The 18604-nt window shown below is 45.0% G+C and overlaps 1 protein-coding gene across 4 annotated transcripts in view; it reads right to left on the bottom strand.

The window, feature by feature from the left end:
- Window positions 1–18604, bottom strand: part of Cfap251 (cilia and flagella associated protein 251) — a 74100-nt gene that overhangs the window by 22249 nt on the left and 33247 nt on the right. For 3 of the 4 annotated variants that reach the window (XM_047561498.1, XM_047561500.1, XM_047561501.1), the window contains exons 8-17: window positions 18343–18420; window positions 16610–16660; window positions 14355–14569; window positions 11941–12132; window positions 10952–11202; window positions 10005–10156; window positions 8695–8868; window positions 7448–7632; window positions 3274–3388; window positions 2466–2629 (exon numbers count right to left, since the gene is read on the bottom strand). In XM_047561498.1, coding sequence (XP_047417454.1) covers window positions 2466–2629; window positions 3274–3388; window positions 7448–7632; window positions 8695–8868; window positions 10005–10156; window positions 10952–11202; window positions 11941–12132; window positions 14355–14569; window positions 16610–16660; window positions 18343–18420 — 1577 coding nt within the window. The remainder of the gene's footprint in view (window positions 1–2465; window positions 2630–3273; window positions 3389–7447; window positions 7633–8694; window positions 8869–10004; window positions 10157–10951; window positions 11203–11940; window positions 12133–14354; window positions 14570–16609; window positions 16661–18342; window positions 18421–18604) is intronic. The other variant, XM_047561502.1, reaches the window with a different exon arrangement.

Raw genomic sequence — 18604 nt, 5'->3', positions numbered from 1 at the left:
AAGAAACCCAGATGGGAAGGCTGGCTCTCCAGGATAGCCCAACACTCTGGGCTCTGGGGGTCAGGGTCGTACCACATGCCCTGCTTCTTGGCCATGGTCAGCTGGCCCAGAGGGGTCAAGGACTATATCAGGATTTCGCTAACCAGAGCTCGGGCAAGAGGCTCGCTCCCTCTCTGACAAGGGTCACAATCTGTGAAGCCTAGAAACTGTCAGTGGCCACACTCCTGCTGAGGAACCAAACCTAGTTCTGCAGAGAGGGAAGCCAACAGCAGAACCAGGCAGAGAGAGCTGGCAACAGCAGAGAGTGTCACTGTCCCTGCTCCTACTGCCCCGCAGCTACATGTGATCCTGATGACCATCTCACACCGCGCCCTCCCCCGCTTTTTGCCTAAGTTGGAGAAGGCAGAGCAATAATGATGGTGGTAATCAAAACCACTCTGAACTCTATGATGATGCTCCATTTAACAGATGGAGGAATGGAGACTCAGAGAAGGTAAGAGACTTGCCTGATGTCATCCAGTGAACAAGTGGTGAACTTAAGACTTGAATCCAAGTCTCTGCTTTTATCTGAGCAAGGTGGCCGAAGAAGAGGCGGTGAGGCTGAGCATCAAAAGGGAATGGGGGATTTAAAAACACAAGCCGGGGGACAGAGAAAGGTCAGCACACTAGCAAAGAAGGGGAGCAGGGAGAGGGAGCAGGGATCGAGCCCTGGGGAAGGGTGGCAGAAGGGGGCGCTGGGGAGAAAGCTCTGTTCGCTGCAATCACAGTATCCCGAGTCTGGACACATGCTAATTAAAAGAATCAGAGCACCAGGGATTTACCAACTTCCTTTCACCCTACAATTCTGCCATCAATAAATCTAGTAGGAAATTCTGTTTGTTTCCTTGTTTAGGGTTTTTACATTTCTTTCTATTAGTGAAGCACTGAACATATTAAGTCACCAGAAGCAGCAATAAAGTGCTAATTAGTTTATAATGATCCTTTGTCCCCACAACAGATTAAATTGAAATTCTCAGAAGCCTGGACTCCGGCCAGGCCCAGGAAAGCTACAGGAAAGCAGGTCTTTTTGTTTTTGTTTTTATTAATCCCTACCATTCTAGACCCCATGATGACGGAGAAGAGGACAAAATGAAAAGGAAGACTGCTTTCCCGCAGGGTGGCACCTGTGCTGAGGCTGCAGGGGGCTGGTGGGGTGGCAAGGACTAAGTGGGGAGCCCACCTCCAGCTTCTGAAGCCCCATCTCCGGGCCCTGCTCTCGGTGAAGGCAGAGATGAAAGTCAGAGTTGCAACTGCCATCTGAAACCACCTGGGCGCCAACGCAGACCTCCCAGGCCGTTTTCACTCAAATTCAGGTTAAGAGGAGAAGCCCGAATGTCTACCGCAGAGGGAAAGACGTGCACTTGGTGGGAGGGAACTTTCCGGGGGCCCCGAGTCAAGTGTGTGTTACTTGCCCATTAAGGTCACACTATCAGGAAAGGTCAGAGACAGAGACAGAGCAGGGACATGGAGAGGGCGTCTGGAATGGAAACTGGCTGCCAAGTGGTTTGTCCCGTCCCCACTGCAGCTGACTGAATTCAGGTAACTGAGGGGATCATTTTAGTGCCTCCTACTTCTTTCAGTAAGAAAGATCCTGAGCTCATGAGCAAATGCTCTTATCAGGAGAAAGAGAAGGAAGGTAATCATTAATTTGCTGAGTACATAGCGCTGCACTAAGAGGCACTTTTTTTTTTTTTATTTGAGACAGGGTCTTGCTATGTTTCTGAGGCTGGCCTTGAAATTGTGATCCTCCTGCCTCAACCTCCCAAGTTGCTGGGTGTTACAGGCGTGTACAAGCCACATGCAGCTGTACTGGTACTTCACATATATTATCCTTTTTGATCCTTACAAGGCCCCTGTAAAGGTTTCTATTGTCACCCTCAATCCCAGATGAGAAGTCTAAAAATCAGAGATATTAAGAAAACTGCCCTAGGTCCCACAGCCAGCAGAAAACTCATGTCCCTTTCCACCTCAAAGTCCCTGTACTCTCTGATGTTCAACCCTAGAATTCTTCAGTCTCGCCTTAGGCAGAGGTTCTCAGTTCAGGGCAGGAAGGGTGAGAAAGGAGACTAAAAATGCACATTTCAAACAACACTCTATTTCTGTAACACGCTTTGGCGATTCGGCCTAGATCTTTCTGGCAGGTGTGGATGTGCAGAAGACAGCGGGGACCGGCGAGTCCAGGAGGACTCACATAACCTAAGTGATAACTTCTGTACTATGGTCCACGAGATTGCACGGGAACTTTTGGTCTGCACATTAGTACAAACATGTTTCACAAGGGCGCATCCTTCCGTCAGGCTGTGACACCCCAGCACAGTGTCCAGCACGTGGCAGGGCCCCGCGGCTGTCGGCTGCTGTGGAGTGAAAAGGAGGCGCCTACCCTTGACGCCTTCCTCAGGGGCCAAACCACAGGCCCTGTCACGCACCTTAAGTTGATTTTCCACTGCACTACTGAGCGGTCCCGTCCTCCTGCTGTGAAGGCATAGCTGCCATCATAGGAAAGAGTCATCCCGGCCACCCCATCTGGGTGGCACACAATAGCGCAGGTCTTGTGTGGATTGCCATCAACTGGCAAGATCTGAAGTCCAACCTAGGAAGGAATATGTAAGGGGATATTCAGCCTCAAGTAACTGGATCCCAACCCAGGCCTGCCATCTGCATGTCACCTCCTGATCCGTGTGCTGGAAGAACTCGTGTGCCCAGAACCACCTCAGGGTGAGACAGTCATTGACTGTAGCTGGGCATCCACATACTGGCCCTTGCTGGGGATTCCTAAGGGGAGAAGGGCACCTGGCACAGCCTCAGCATGTGACAGAAGGGGAGCCCTCCTCCCTGCCCTCATGATCAGATGCCCAGGGTTTTCAGAATAATTCTCACACCTATGGCTTTATACTTTTCGATACGGATGATTTGTAAAATGTACTAAAGACACTTTTAGGGTACATTTCACTTTTAGTGTAACACTTAGTGTCTTTAAAAAACTTTCCCATCCTTTGGAGATGCTCTGGAGGGCCACATGTCTTCACTGGAGATTCAGAAAATATGGAAGCTCCCCCCACAAATACGGCCCAAGAGTCATGCTCATTAATCTGCGGCAACTTTCAGTGTCACCATCACCCTGGAGAGAAATAGCCACATGTGGCCGGCAGTCCAGGTATCCTTGAGTCTTCCAGTCCTCGGGACTGACTGCGGTCCACACTTGCCTTACAGAGGTAGAGAGTGGAGGGCGGCTACCTTGTTTTTGTTAATGAACACCAGATAGCGCCTCTGTAGATCTAGGGTGGTTTTCACCGGGAGGACCTGGGTCTGCTTGATCGGGGAACCGTAAGTTGGCCCAAGAAGTGTCTTTCTGAATGGGAAAAAAGGAATGGACTTTTAAACTCCACAAATCTAAACATAGGCTTCAGAACCTCTTGGTCATGACAACCTTATACATTTTTAATTCTGAATTTCCCGTCTTGTCACCCAGCTAAGCTGGCACGTAGGAACCTTTCCCAATTGCTGCGAACGGCTGTGGTAAATAAGAGGCAATAGCTCCAAACAGCAAATGCTCTGGGGAGACTGGCTGTGAAGAATGCTTTCAGGAGTCTCCGCTGACTGTCCTCTTTGACAACTGAGTGAAGGGAACATTATGCTTCGAGAAAGTGTATGTGCACAAGAGACGAGAAAAAAGGTGCAAGGAAATGGCACGCACTGGCAGGACACAGAGAACACCCCAGCCCCACAGTGAGGCTGAGAGATTAGGACGACATCCACGCTTTGTTCCATGTGCCTGAAGCACACAGGTGTGGGTACTACACACAGACTTCTACAGCCCTCCTGCGCTCGGGCATCAAATTGTAATCATGCTACTCAGACTTCCCTAGTTCAACTTTTCTTTTCTTTTGAGGTGGGGTCTTGCTCTATTGCCTCAATCTCCTGGGCTCCAGCAATCTTCCTCGGCAGCCTCCTGAGTAGCTGGGACTACAGGCGTGTGCCACTGTGCCTGGCTTAGATTCCTCTAATTCAGACACTTTATAACTAGGGCTCTGGTCCAGGCCAGGGCTGGATTCTCCCTGAGGCCCACAGAACCTAAGTTTCCGGACCTTTACCTGCATGCTCTAAGCTCTAAGGGCTTCTAACAGAATTAAGATGATTTTGTGGCCCTTATTATTAATAATGAATTCTAAAGTAAAGAAAAGGTTAGGTACTATCTGTGCTTCCAGTTCCTTATCTGTACGACAGGGATAAGGACGGTACTGGCCCCAGAGTGCTGTACTGGACGTCAAATAAGTTAATATGTATAAAGCTCTCAGACTAGTTTCTGGCACACAGCCACGTAACTGCTACCTAGTATCATTAAAACTATCTAACAATCTTGTAAAATCATCTTTTTCTTCTGGCCAAAAACTTATTACATACTAATTGTGAAAAATTTCAAATATTTAGACACATAGAAACCTGTAACTCCACATTGCTGCACCCTGTCCCAAGATAAGCATGGGTAATAGGTAGGTGTACATGATTTGAGAATTTCTTTATGATTTCATATGAAGTTAGAATTATACTATTCATGCTTAAGGCTCTAATATTTTACCTTGGAGATATTTCCATGTACCGCATGGAGGATCATCTTACTTTTTTTTTCCTGTTCTAAAAGCAGCATTATGTTCCAGTGTACCGACAAGCCATCATTTAACTAACCCCCTATTAATGGACATTTGGATTGTTTCCATTTTTAAACATATTTTCAAACAAGAGAGCCTTTTACTTATGTCTTGGCATAACTGTGTGAGTACGTCTGTGGGCTCCATTCCTAGAAGTCAGAAGATATGATAAAATTTAATAGAGGGTGACAAATTGCTTTCCCAAAAGGTTGCACCAATTTACACCCCCACCGCAGTGGGAGGGAGCACCCGACTCCTGTACCCTTGCCAACACTTGGCGCCATCGATCATTTTTATCTTTGCTAATATGATCTGTAAAAAATGATATCTTGTTTTCATTTGCATCTTTGATAGACTGCTGAGCATCTGCTCATGTTTATTGGCCTTTTTCTGTGAACTGCCTTTTCATGTTCTTTCAAGTATTTTTAAAATGCGTTTTAAAATTCTTTTGGATTTATCGTGAAAAAGCAACTCCTTCCCCATTAAGCTGGGGTTAGGAGGCTTCACTACCTCCACGGCTGGAAGCTGCCTCCTGCATGGGGTTTTATTTCGGAAGGACGCAAACGTCTGGAGCGGGAGGTGCCAGCTACACAGCACGGTGCCCGTGCGGGGCTCCACAGCATCGTTCGTTTCCGATGCTGGGTTTCACGTTACGTGAATTTTATCTTGACAAATCAGGTTCCTAAAAGATGATTTATGCTAATTTCAGGTTGATCTTCAATAGACAGAACCTCTAACTGTGTGGCTAGGAGTCTCTCTTGTTGATAGCTGTTAGCAGGCACGTCAGGCCTGAGGCGGGCCGTCCCTAACTCTCCTGCCCTGCAAATCCAGTCTCTGTGGGATATTTTTTTGCCCCAGAAGTGTTCACCCATGACAGATGAGGCACAGAGATTCTGAAATCTTCCTAAACTCTTCTTTAAGCATTCATGTGTTTTAATCGTTTTTTTTTTTTTTTTTCCTGGATTGTGATGGATTTCTCTTCCTACCATATAATGTGAAATTTCTCAGTCATTTTCCCCTGTGCTTTCTAGAAAAGAACTTTTTAAGGAAGGAAAAAAGACCCGGTGACCCTGGCTTGGAAGCCCTCTTATCTGAGACCGACATCAAAACAGTGGCCGCGCTCCAGCACAGTTGCTGCCGTGGGCTCTCCACCTCCCTGAGCCCGGAAAATGCTCTTGCTCCCAACTCTTCCAGGCTCTGCCTCTTTCTAGTCCCTTCAGGACTGTCCAGGCAGGACCCCGAAGCAGGTGCTCCTGCTCGAGGCTATGCAGTCCCTCGTAGAGGTCAAAGTCACAGCAAGGTTTGAAGATCAAGTCTTGCCTGCCCTGCCCGGCTACTTCACTGGGAAGCCCCCCTGACCCTCAGTGGGATGATTCTGTGCAGGGTTTTGGGGGTGAAATGGATGAGAAGCGCAGGCCTGGCACAGGATGACACACGGTGAGCAGCAAACCCGAGGTCTGCAGGTCAAACATGTCCTGCGGCCACCCCTGGCTGCAGTACCACTTCCGCGGGGAGGGTGCTGCACTCAGACACCAGGTGTGCATGCCCTAAGCTTGGCCTTCGACCTTCATCCACTCTTCCCTCTGGAGGTGTCTGTCTTGGAGCTTTAAGCCATTCTTTGCTCTTGACCCCCAGCCCAGCTTCCCTCATGACCTCTGGACTTGGGCACCTAACTTGGGTATTCCTGCGTGGATGACAGGTAAAATCTCAAACTCACCTGGTCTAAACTCCTACTCCTGATTGTCTCAGTCCTGTCCTTCCTCATCTCGTTCAAGGTCGGTCCTGCTCCTCTGGCTGACACACTCTTCTCTCTGCCTTTCCTCCACCAGTGACCCCTGTTAGCGTTGCTGGCATGATGGCCCCAGAACCCAAGTCCTTCCCTGCTGCTCCTTGGGGCCACCGTCATCTCTCACAATACCGCCTGGCCTTGCTCTACCTTTGTCCTCTGTACCCCAGAGTTCAGAGCCCGGACAGAGACCAGATGTCGGGTGCCCTGCCCACTCCACTCTACCTGGCATTTATCAAACCCCACCGCCTTCTGCCTAGAGTCCTCTTCATGTGCACAGCCTCTGTTTGGAGGCCTTCTCCTGCACCGCCCTGGCCTGCCCTCGCACCTCCTTCAAGTCCCTGCTCGGTCACCTATTCTGAGGTATCCCCTGCTACCCTTTGAAAACAGCAGTGCCTCTTTCCCAGGACCCACCTCTTGGGATCGTTCTGCGTGCCACTGTTCACCTGCTCCCTCACCATGCTGCCATTTACTGTATGTTCCTTCTCGTTCAAGTGTGAGCGCCACATGGCGCAACACTGCTTTGTCTTTACCCTGTATTCAGCACCAGGAACAGCAGCTGGCTCCTGCGGCCGTGGACAAACAGATGCAGCCAACTGAACTTAACACTGCTTTGAGAGCCAGGGTGAGAAAAATACAATAAACCAACAACAGGGAGTAGTCTGGTGAAAATATGTCTTTTCTCAAGTAGAAGAACTGGGCGCTGGAGAGCATCAGCAACCTTTCCTGGGCCCCAGAGTCTGTTTCCATCGCTGATTCATAAGTACCGAGCTCGAGCGCCTTACCTCCGAGCAGTGCCTGGCTTAGGCTGGCATCCTGCCTTGGGTGCTGCCTGGCCGTGTGGCCCTGGGTGAGGACTTGTGTTATCTGTGCCTGAGTTTCCTCTGCAAAGTGAGGAGGATGATCCCAGTAGCCAACGGGAGACCTGAACCAGGCTGGGGGCTGAGGACCTGATCCGGATGGAACTTGTGCTCACCTGCACATTTTGGTGGTCGAATTAAAAAGTTTCATTTTGTAGCCACTGTTGCAAATAAGCAAGAAGAGCTCCCTGACGAGTGGTGGGTACCAGACCATACAGGTGGGGTAGTTGCCCTGGTCAGTTCGGTGAATGTCCAGGACTTCCAGGTTGTCTTTGTGGCTCTTGAGGAGATTATACTCTATCTGCGGAGGAACCCAGGAGGACACACGTGAGGACTGAGCTGGATGAAGAGCTCACTCGAGGAGCCCCATGTTCTTGGGTGCTGGTCTTTCTAATCATCAACCCACAGGGAGAGAGCATTGGTTCTCTTGGACTCACCTAGACCCCGCAGGGAAGGAGTTACCATTACCGAGTACTCCCCGTGAGAAAGACGGCAAGTCATTGGGGCTGGGGATGTGGCTTAGTGGTAAAGCCCTTGCCTAGTATGAGTAAGGCCCTGGGTAGTTTAATCTGAACTCCCTGTAGAGTAGTAGCTGTACCCATTTCACAGAGGGTCAAACAGATGTCCATAGCAGCTTGCCCAAGGCCAAACAGACAAGAAACGATAGAGGAAAACTTCAAATTTAGGTCCAACTGACCCCAACTTGAACTTGCACAGTTATACATAGTCATATCTATACTGCACCCCCTACTCTTATCCTACCACCTCTTCAAGAGCAGGAACTAATTCACATCTAAATCTCAGCATTTGACGATCACGAATGAGCACCTGCTGCATTTTTCCCCATAGATATGTTTTGGTGGGTAGGCCAGGATGAACGGATAGAATAAAGAAAAGAAAAACAGAAAAGGGAGGGAGAGAGGGAGGGAGGAAGAACAGATGAATAAATACATCGATTGCTTTTGAACCCTTTTGGCGTCACCCTGTAATACAGTGCTTGCACTCTGTCCCCATCTTTTATCTCTTGTCCTCTATGAGCACAGAGGGCCTCATGCATGCTAAGTACGTACTCTACCGTGGAGCTGCATCCCCAGCCCGAGTCTTCCATGCTGTGGGGATACCATCTCGCCTCGCCTTCATACTCGCCCCTTCCTGGAAGCCCCCTCCTTCAGGACATGCACCCCTATACCGTGTCACAACTGGGTGAAGGCAAGAGGTTGCCCTGGGGAGGTTTTTGATACTGTGCTGGACACTCCTTGTCTCCAACAAGCATGCTGCGGGCCTGTTCTATGAAAGATGCCAGGGAAGTGACAAAAATGAGACACAGTCCTGGAGACCAGCTAGACAAAACAAAATAGCTCACCAAGAGCCTGTCTGTCCCCAGGCTCAGCAGCCTAGGCTCATTGCTGTCCAGGTGAACCCCAAACAGGAGGCTTTGGATGCATTTGCGATGAGAGCGAAGTCTTGCTAAATATTCCCAGACCCTTTGTCCATTTTTAACTACCACCATGTACACAGCCACAGTAAACTTTATATCCTGAATACAAGCAAAGGAGCAGAAGTCATTTATTTTTTTTAAGTTATGAATTAAGAATCATCATGCTTTTCACACAATTTTGATTTTAGAATATCCTATCAAGCTGGGCACAGTGTTGCATGCTTGTAATCCCAGCAGCTTGGGAGGCTGAGGCAGGAGGAGCCCAAGTTCAAAGCCAGCCTCAGCAACTTCCAAGGTCCTGTGCATCTTAGTGAGACTGTCTCTGAATAAAATATAAAAAGGGCTGGGATGTGGTTCAGTGGTTAGGAGTCCCTGGGTTCATTCCCTGGTACAAAAAATAAAAATAAAAAAGAATATCTTATCCAAAAAAATCATACTCTGTCAGAACAAGCAGTAAAATAATTCACAGATGAGAAAATTACAGTCCCAAACAGACAAAGGTGGACGGGAGAAAAGCGTTCCTCTGACACTGTAGTCTTTCTCTCTTTTCCAGGTTCCCACCTGGTTCTCTATGGACAACCAAGAACCTGACCCTTTATGCTTTTGCCCTCCCTTTTCTTTGTCCAGTTACAGAAAATAAAAAAGGTATGATAGAGGCTGCAGTAGGGGACAATGGCTGGGAGGGACTCAAGACACAACTGTGTGTCCCAACAGCTCTGCCCTTCAAGTGCTATGTGCAACCCAGAGAGGCTGCATGTGCAGCAGGGGAGATACTGGGAGGGTAGGGGTCGGGCAGGTGCTGCTAACCCGGCACCTTCATGAGCCCTAAGAACAGAGGGAAGGAACAGAATGCAAAATGCTGGTAGAGGATGCTGCTTTGAAATCAACAAAATTTCATCTGGTCAAAAATTTAGAGGGAAATATTAAAAGAATGGGTGCCATCAGGGCAGAAGCCACGTCTGGAAGTTCTGGGCCCTAATCTTGTGCACAGGAAAAAGCCCTTCTTCCTCCCCCACGCCTGGCTGGTAACAGCTTTACTGAGATATAATTTACATACCACACAATTCACCCATTCAAAGTGCACAGTCCAGTGGTTTTTAGTACAGCTACAGAGTTGTGCATCCATCATCGCGACTTCAGAGCATGCCATCACCCCCACTGTCCCGACCCATTCCCTCTTTTGATTTCCAATAAGGGTGCTAAGCCACCCAACGGCAGTCAGTGAAAATACTTACAGCAGTCGCCATATACTGGGAGTCGTGGGAGAAGCTTACATGAGTCACGCTGGTTCTGGAATACTTGAAAGGCTCTGGGGTTTCGTTTCCCAAGGACATTGCGTCAAGAATATAAACTGTCCCCTCTGTGAAGCCAGCTCCAATCAGGGCTCCTGAAATGACAAGCCAGAGAACACTGATAGAAAAAGGACCTCATTCATTGGAAACATAGGGGGTGTGTGCCAGGCTTGGTCCTAGGTGCTGAGCAGACAGTGACCAGAACAATAGATAAAGTCTCTGTAGGAGGGAAAACTGAAAATCTTGACATTTGGCATGAGCTCTCAGAGCGTAGTACACCCAGAGCGCTGGAGGAGCCTCAGAGGGAAGATGTCCCCTCTATCCTGTGGGGCACTGTGGTCAGTGGCAACTTCCTGGCACGTGGGGTGTCTCCTGCCACGTCCTGTATGGATGGGGGAAAGAGTTTCCATCGGAGGACAGTGCCCGCTATCAATCAATCACCAAGAGACTTACCTAATCAAGTAAACACAAGAGCCAATAATCTTCAAATGGGAGGGGGTGCGGCAGACTGGGCCTTGCCAGATCTGGCCTCCAACAAGATGGAGAAGTCCACCTTCACCTTTATTTATAGTCACACAGGTAAAGAGGGACAGGAGGGGCTTCTTCTGTGAGGAACAGGATGCGTGGAGTTAGGGAAGTCAGGTGCTTAGAGAATTAGCATTCCCTCAGGCAGGGAGCCACCTGCACAGGGTCACCTACCCCAGGCTGTCTGAGACAGTCTCTCAGGACTGCAGTTCCTGGGAGTCGGAGCTCTGTATCCCATGCTCAGCCAAGCCGGATTCTGCTCAACACGGATGGCTCCCCACACTGGCAGCCCAGGGCATAGCCCCTGTGGGCGTGTTTCCACACGTGTTATCTAGTGCCCCCACAGACTGCACAGGTGAAAATACCTTCAGGGTTGTAGGTCAGACTCTGGACTCCAAGCCCTTTCTCAAAGATCCTGCTGAAAAGATACTTCTTCTTTTCATAATCCCACACTTTAATCATCCCACAGAAACTCCCAATGGCGATGAGAGGCTGGTATGGGTGGCAGGAGATGGCACAAATGGCGTCCTTGGGCTCTATGAATAACTTCTCAAGTTTGGTGCCATCTGTTGTTACGTGGTACACCGAGGCATCAGATGTTCCAATGATAAAATTCCTGTTTGCCAAGGAGAGACCAAACAGTATCAGTGTTTGCAGGGAATGGGCACGCCAGCCATTCTGCTTCTAATTGCACACGAAACGCCTCTGTCGTCTGTAATTTAGTGACATTATTAACCCAACATCTCCAAAAATATACCACCAATACCCAACAGCCTCCATTTGCAAGTGAAAAAAGCCCACTTTTCTACATGTAAATTGAGTCATTAAGTATGCAGATGGACAGTCAGTTGTACAATTAGCTAATCTGCACATGCAAATATTCATTTGTGTATGCAAATATGGAGCTGGGTGCACACATACAGATGTGCCTGTAAAGACTGCAAGGGTAATTAAGCAGACTCACAGATAATTCGGTCTTGAAATGTTATGGCTATTAATTATCTAGTGCCTTTAACGCAGTGACTGGGACAAACAGCTCATAGCAAGAGAGCAACTGGCCAAGGACTCCAGGCTCAGCAGAGGTGAGAGAGTGCAGGATAAGGACTTTCCAGCTTCAAGTTACTCAAGATTCCCTATATTAAAATAATATCTAAATAATTTTTAGAAAATGATCCAATAGTGATTGCAATCAGCGAAGGAGAACCATCCACAAGCAGGTAAAGGGCGGAGTAGAAAGGCTGGGCCCCTCCATTTCACATCCCAGGAACAAGAGGAATGTTCCACTGCATGCAAACAAAAGATGACCCCAGCCATTTTTTGACCATTCAGATGACTAGATTCATCAACAACTTACCTGACAACGAAAAGGTCACCTTTTAAAGTGCAGTCTGGGGGGAAGTTTGATTCTTCAGTAGAACTTGCTGGAGTAATTGAAAAGGACAGACTTCTTATGCAACTCAGTTTGAAGTGACTGTACCAGTTAACAATGGACAGCGTGTGGTCATAGAATTTAATGTTACCCCTAATGTCACCTGTGACAAGGTAGCTGCAATAGAGAATAACATGGGTTTGTTAATAGCAGTAATAGCAAGTATCATCTGTTGAATACCTGACTATGTTAGGCTCTGGGTTCTGGACATGATAAGAAAAACTTCATTGAATCTCATCCAATTTACACTTAGGAAACTAAGAAACTAAGGTGAGAAATTTAAAAATTTGCTCAAAACCTAGGGTTGCTGGATTTAGCAAACAACAACACAGGATGCCCAGAGAATTGTGACTCTAAGATAAGCAATAATTTTTTTGGAGGGGTGGGGGGATACTGGGGATTGAACCCAGGGTCACTTTACCCCTGAGCTCCATCCCCGGCCCTTTTTATTTTGAGACAAAGTCTTGCTTAAGTGGCTTAGGACTCACTAAGTTGCCGAGGTTGGCTTTGGACTTGTGATCCTCCTGCCTTAGCCTCTGGAGTCACTGGGATTACAGGCATGTGCCACTGTACCCGACTTTTTTCCCTGTGGTGTTAGGGATCAAACCCAGGGTCTTGCACATGCTAGGCAAGTACTCTACCACTAACCTATACCCCCAGCTTATTTTAAGTTTAATTTTGAGAAAGGGTCTCACTAAGTTGCCTAGACTGGCCTTGAACTTGCAATCCTCCTACCTTAGCCTCCCAAGTATCTGGGATAAAGTCATGCAGCACTGCATGCTAGTGAATAATCTTTTCTTCTAAGTATATCCCAAATATCCCAAGGGATATACATATGCCCTGCAACCCTAAGGCTAGACCACACAGAGAATCCAGGTGCATCTGAAGCAAAGTCCATGCACTCTTTTCTGCCCTCCAAGGTCAACCACATGTATAGAGGGACAGTGATTTACATTTGCTGCTGTATTACTATGGATGACAACCAAGTCAATCAACCAGCTCTCCAAAAATCACGCAGGCTGGCAATGGGATCCTAGCTGCTTCAGAGGAGGGCACTGATGTGAGTGGTCATAAAACCCCATCCAGTCATCACGGTCAAAGGCAGTGCCGCGTGACAAAATGACTTTTATTTCCAGTCCTCGGATCCATCCCAAATGAGATTTTTTTTTTTTAAGACTGTGACACAATTCTCATGATGGGAGGAGGGGGAGTGAATTTTCTCATGTATTATGCACAGTTATTAAAGGAGCTTTCTGATTAATAAGCAGGGCAGGTGGGCAGAGGAATGGGCTAGAACTTCTTTCACTGCCCTCTGCTGGACAGAAACAGCAAAGCTGGCCGAGTGTTTTCCTTCAAGGGCTTGCAGGTCCTGCCTGGCTGGGTTTAACACAGACAGAGGGGAACCCAGGCATGGTCTTCTCTGGCCTCCAACCTCAAACTAATTGAGTTGACTGCACACCAATGGCAGATCTACTGTGTTTTTATGCACCCCTGGGTGAAGATGACAAATTGCATCTCTCTCACCATTTCCCGGTACCAAAGGGTATTTTAAAATCAGATGGTACAGTGACTCTAACCATATGGGCAGGTCCTTGCATTGGGCACTTCCTCCATGCTTCTGGGGACTTCCCTAGCACACTAAAGATGGTTGTCACTTACTTAAGGGCACCTCCAGGTTAAGTGACATGCAGAGTTCTACACACTTGTCTCATGAAATCCTCATAAAATAACTCTGAGAGAGAGCGTGCTATTGTGCCCTTTTTATAGATGGAGAAATGTATGTTTCGCAAGGTTGAGTTTCTTGCTCTAGGTCACCCATCCAGGAAAGTGAACCCTCTTCTAGCTGAGGCTTCAGATCATCTGTGAGCCCCCCTCGAGCCCCTCAAAAGGAAGTTAGCGAATTCCATAAAGTTCCAATGCATTTGATCTTCACACAACACGTAAATGTCATTTTTCAACCAGATAGAAACAAGAAAGCTCTTTGAGTTATTTTTTTAAATGTAAAGTATGTAAAATTTGGGGTGCAAAACAAGTCTAATTAGCACCAAAGAAAAAAATCAGTTACTTTTTGTTTCACCAACATAAAGGGATTTTTAAAACATAACACATGCCTGTGATCTTAAAAAATCCAATTAGTACAAATGGGACTATAAAAAGAAGTAAATCCACCTCCACCCTTGGTTCTTGTTCTCATTTCTTTTCCTCAGAGGCAACCAATGTTCTCAGTTAATTATGAGTCTCCCCAGAAATATTCTATGCATATACTAAACATGTGTTCAGAAAGGGTTCTAAAGTATTTTTACAATCATCTATAGCTACTTTTCAACTAGGTTAATTACCCATCAACTGTGGTGAGCACGGTGATGCCCTCCCTTTGCAGATGAACCAGTTTACAGGGCTTGATATAGGCAAAGCCAAAGAGGGTGGAGGAAGACTCCGGGGGGCGGTGTACATCCCACACAACCAGCTTCCCTTCCATCGTCGCCGAGAGTATTTGTGTTAGATTCAAGTGAAAGACGGACTGGCTAAATTTTCCCACAAGCTTGTTGAATGTCTGTGTTTCAAAAGACAAGCTATGAGTTACTATTGGTAATAAATATAAAATGAAGCATTTATCAACTTAACATTTTATAATATTATACTGAAATAAAGTGAGAAAAAAAAAAAAGGGAAAAAACAAAGAATCACTAAAGGCTTCCTCCCATGGCTCTTGCTATGGTCCTGACAGTTCTGAACCTCTTAAGAGTTACTAAGAGCAAATTAAGAGTTAAGTACTATGTTCAATTAAACTGCGTGTTTAAAGCAAATGGAAGAGTGGTTAATCACTGTTTATACCAGGTCAACTTCTCTTACAGAGGTTTCAGAAGCTGATAAAGAAACTGTTGTCTGTCAAGAGCAAAGGCATCCTCTGGTTGTAAAATATAAAATAATTACCCCAGTCTCCTTTGATCATAAGATATTTTTCCATCAGTAGAAATTATTTAAACACTTACATAGAAATGCCCTGAATAAGACTCCTTATTAATGCTAGTGCTACAAAATAAGGCACTAGGCTATCTTTCTTAGGCAATGTCTTAGAGATGAAGTATAGAAAGAATACAGAACAATGATAAAGACTCTTAGAGAATGTTCACGGAATGAATGAAACTCAGCAACGTGATACAGCAAGTCTGCTGCCTAGTTCTCTATGCCAAAAAGATCATGATTCACATGACACACACTTTCCCAGTTGCAAGTCAAACCAGGCAGTGTTCTGCCTTCTTCTTCTGTTTTAGTTGTCACTGAACTTTTCTTTTCTTTTCCTTTCTTTCTTCCTTTCTCCCTTTCTCTCTCTTCTTTCTTTTTTTCTTTCCTTCCCCCCCACCCCTTTCTTTCTTTCTTTCTTTCCAGTGCTGAGAATTGAATCCCATGCCTCACACATACTAGGCAAGTGCACTGCTACTGAGCTACGACCCCAGCCCAGGGTTCTGCTTTCTTATTTCCGTTCTCATACATATAAACAAGTGTTCTTTCCATGGTCTATTTAGTGCTGTGTTGCACACAGTTTTTTAGTGCTTTTTGTTATTGGTGATTTCAGTTTAAACCAGCCCTCGAAGTTAATGCTGAAGTACTATCTAGTGTTCCTGAGTGCAAGTAGGCTGTGATGTGTCCTACGGAGGAAATGCGTGTCAGATGAGCTACATTCAGGCATGAGAGGTTGTAGTGCTATTCATCATGAGCCCTGTGTTAACAAACCAGTGTTATGTATTAATGGTGTCTTGAAGCAGAAACATACATAAAATAACATTGAGTGTTGAAGATGTGAACAGAGGTTCACAGGAACCTATATATTTCCCCTGGGGGTGATGATTCACTATTCACTAATTCAGTATTTGTAGAGACTTTATAGAAATAGCTACCTTGATTAATGAGAGCTGACTACCTTTTATACTTTCATTTCTGGAAAACAAGTTTGCATATAGAATAATCTTTCCTTGTGTCCATTCATTTTATCTTTATTTTTTTTTCTTTTGGCATATCATCTTTAAAAATAAATTTTTACAAATCATACTAAGAAAAAATGGAAGCAAAAAATCATCATAAAGTGTTCACTGAGGGCAGATCACACAGACATCAAAGGCAGAAAGTGCTATAGTAGACAGAAGCCAAGTTCCAGCTCGAGTGCAGTAGCTTGAAGTAAGAAGATGAGATGAAACACTTTCTCTACATCAGCTCTTAAATAGCTGAATACCCTTTTTAAAAAATTATTCTGAAACTGAGCAGTTTCATAAGGGATCTACTTATGTTCAACTACTCCATTATTTTAATTAATTCTCATTCTTTGTCAATGTGCACATAAATATTACAAAATCCATTACTTTTTTGGATATTTTTTCATAATAACGTTTTCATCATGGCATTTTAGTTTTAACAATATTTCCATATTTTCAACAGACAATTTGATATGGGTGAAGGACCCAAGTAAAACTTTTCCAATTATTTCCCAGTGGTTTAATATTAAGATATTCAAAGCATGTCCCTAAACAACTAAGCTTGCACATACATAATACTCTCCACAAAACTGGATGTATAAAACCGTAATAGGCATACTCACTTTTTCTGTTAAAAGTGGGGCACTGTGAACAAGTATATTTTTCTCTTCACACTGATAAGCAAAGGAAAAAAATAATCACTACCAAGAAGGGGGGGGGGGGGAGAAAGAGAGAGAGAGAGAGAGAGAGAGAGAGAGAGAGAGAGAGAGAGAGAGAGAGAGACCTGATTTCCAAAAGAGGAACTACATAATAGCAAAATCAAACAAACACATCTAAACAGGGTCACAGATTTGCAAGTTCTACAGCTAAAAGAACCTGCCATCTTGGGGAACATCTAAAAACATTCTCAAAGAAAAGAGAAGACACAGAGAATGCCAGAGTGACACAGACTTTAAATGGTGGTTAATAAGAATTTTAATTCTGCATTAATAACCCTTTAAAGCTAAAATAAACAGCTGAAGTAATGAATATTACTGACAATTAACAAGTCAATGTGCTTTTGTTTTGCATTTTTTAAATTGAGGTAAAATGCACTTAACATGAAATTAACTGCTAACTATTTTAAAGTGTATAAGTCAGTGGTATTTATTATATTTAAAGTGCTGTGCAACTACCACTATCATATTTTCTTTTTTTTTTCACTGTCACATATTCATCACCCCAAAAAGGTCACAGAACCCCCCCACCAGCCCCTGATAACCACCAACACCGTCTCTGTCTATAGATTTGCCTATCCCAGCATTCCATATAAATGGAATCAGACAACGTGTATCTCTTTGTATTTGGCTTCTTCCATTTAGCAAAATGTTTTTGATGTTCATTCACATCAAAGCAAGTAGCAGCACTTCATTCGATTGATAGTATTGCATTGTATGAATCTGCCTCGTTGTTTAGCTATTCAGCAGTTGATTGGCAGTTGATGAACTGGTAGCTTGGTCTGACCTTTTGGTGATGGTGAAGCGTGCCGCTCCAGTGACTATTTCTGTAGAACTGTCTGTCTGAATGCCTGGCTTCAATTCTTTCAGGCATAAACCTTGGAATTGCTGAGTCATACGATAGTTCTATGTTGAACTTTGCGTGTATGGTGCTGAGACTTGAACCCAGTTGTCTTGCATATGCTACGCACTACGCAGGGGCTCTGAGTCGCATCCCCAGCCCCACTTTCTTTTCTTTTCTTTTTTTTTTTTAACATTTTTAGTTGTCAGTGGACCTTTATTTATTTATTTATTTTTATATGTGGTGCTAAGAATCGAACCCCCTGCTTCCCACATGCTAGGCAAGCGCTCTACCACTGAGCCCCAACCCAGGCTGCCCAGGGCCACTTTAACTTTGTTCTTTAATATCATTCTTCTTTCCTGTGTTGGTATACGTGCTACTTATCTGTTTCTTAATTCCATTCTGAAGGGAATAAAATCCATGATCTCAAAATATACTTTTAGACCTGTAACTATATTCAAATAAACATTTGCTTCATTACTTTAAAAAAATTAAAAGAAATTTAATTATCTGCTTCTGACTTAATATGCTAATTTCCAATGAAACTAAAACAAATACTATAATCAAATCAACTTTTTTTTTTTTTCTTTGCAATGCTGGGGATTGAACCCAGGGCCTTATGCTTGCAAGGCAAGCACTCTACCAACTGAGCTATATCCCCAGCCCTTAAGTCAACATTTTGGTATGTTCATTACTCCCTAAATAGATGCTATATTGTTATATTACCAAAACGTCCATGTTCAAAGACTAAACATAAACTTGTACCCACATTTAAAACAAATCAAAAATTTCTACTTACCCATGAATAATATATTGCCTGTGTTTTACTATTGCTCACCAATTCTTTATTATTTGTTGGATTAAAAGTAAGGTAGTTCTGGAATATAAAGTATGAAAATATATTACATGATAAATTTTGTTTCTCTCTGGTTTCTTTGAATGTTAAATAATACACACACACACACACACACACACACACACACACACATATATATTTTGGTACCAAGAATTGAACTCAGGGGTGCTTAACCACTGAGCCACATCCCCAGCCCTTTTTGTAT

The sequence above is a fragment of the Sciurus carolinensis genome, chromosome 8 (genome assembly GCF_902686445.1).
Source record: "Sciurus carolinensis chromosome 8, mSciCar1.2, whole genome shotgun sequence".
Taxonomy (NCBI): domain Eukaryota; kingdom Metazoa; phylum Chordata; class Mammalia; order Rodentia; family Sciuridae; genus Sciurus; species Sciurus carolinensis.
The sequence above is the reverse complement of the archived record's forward strand: the minus strand, read 5'-3'. Positions and strand labels throughout refer to the sequence as shown.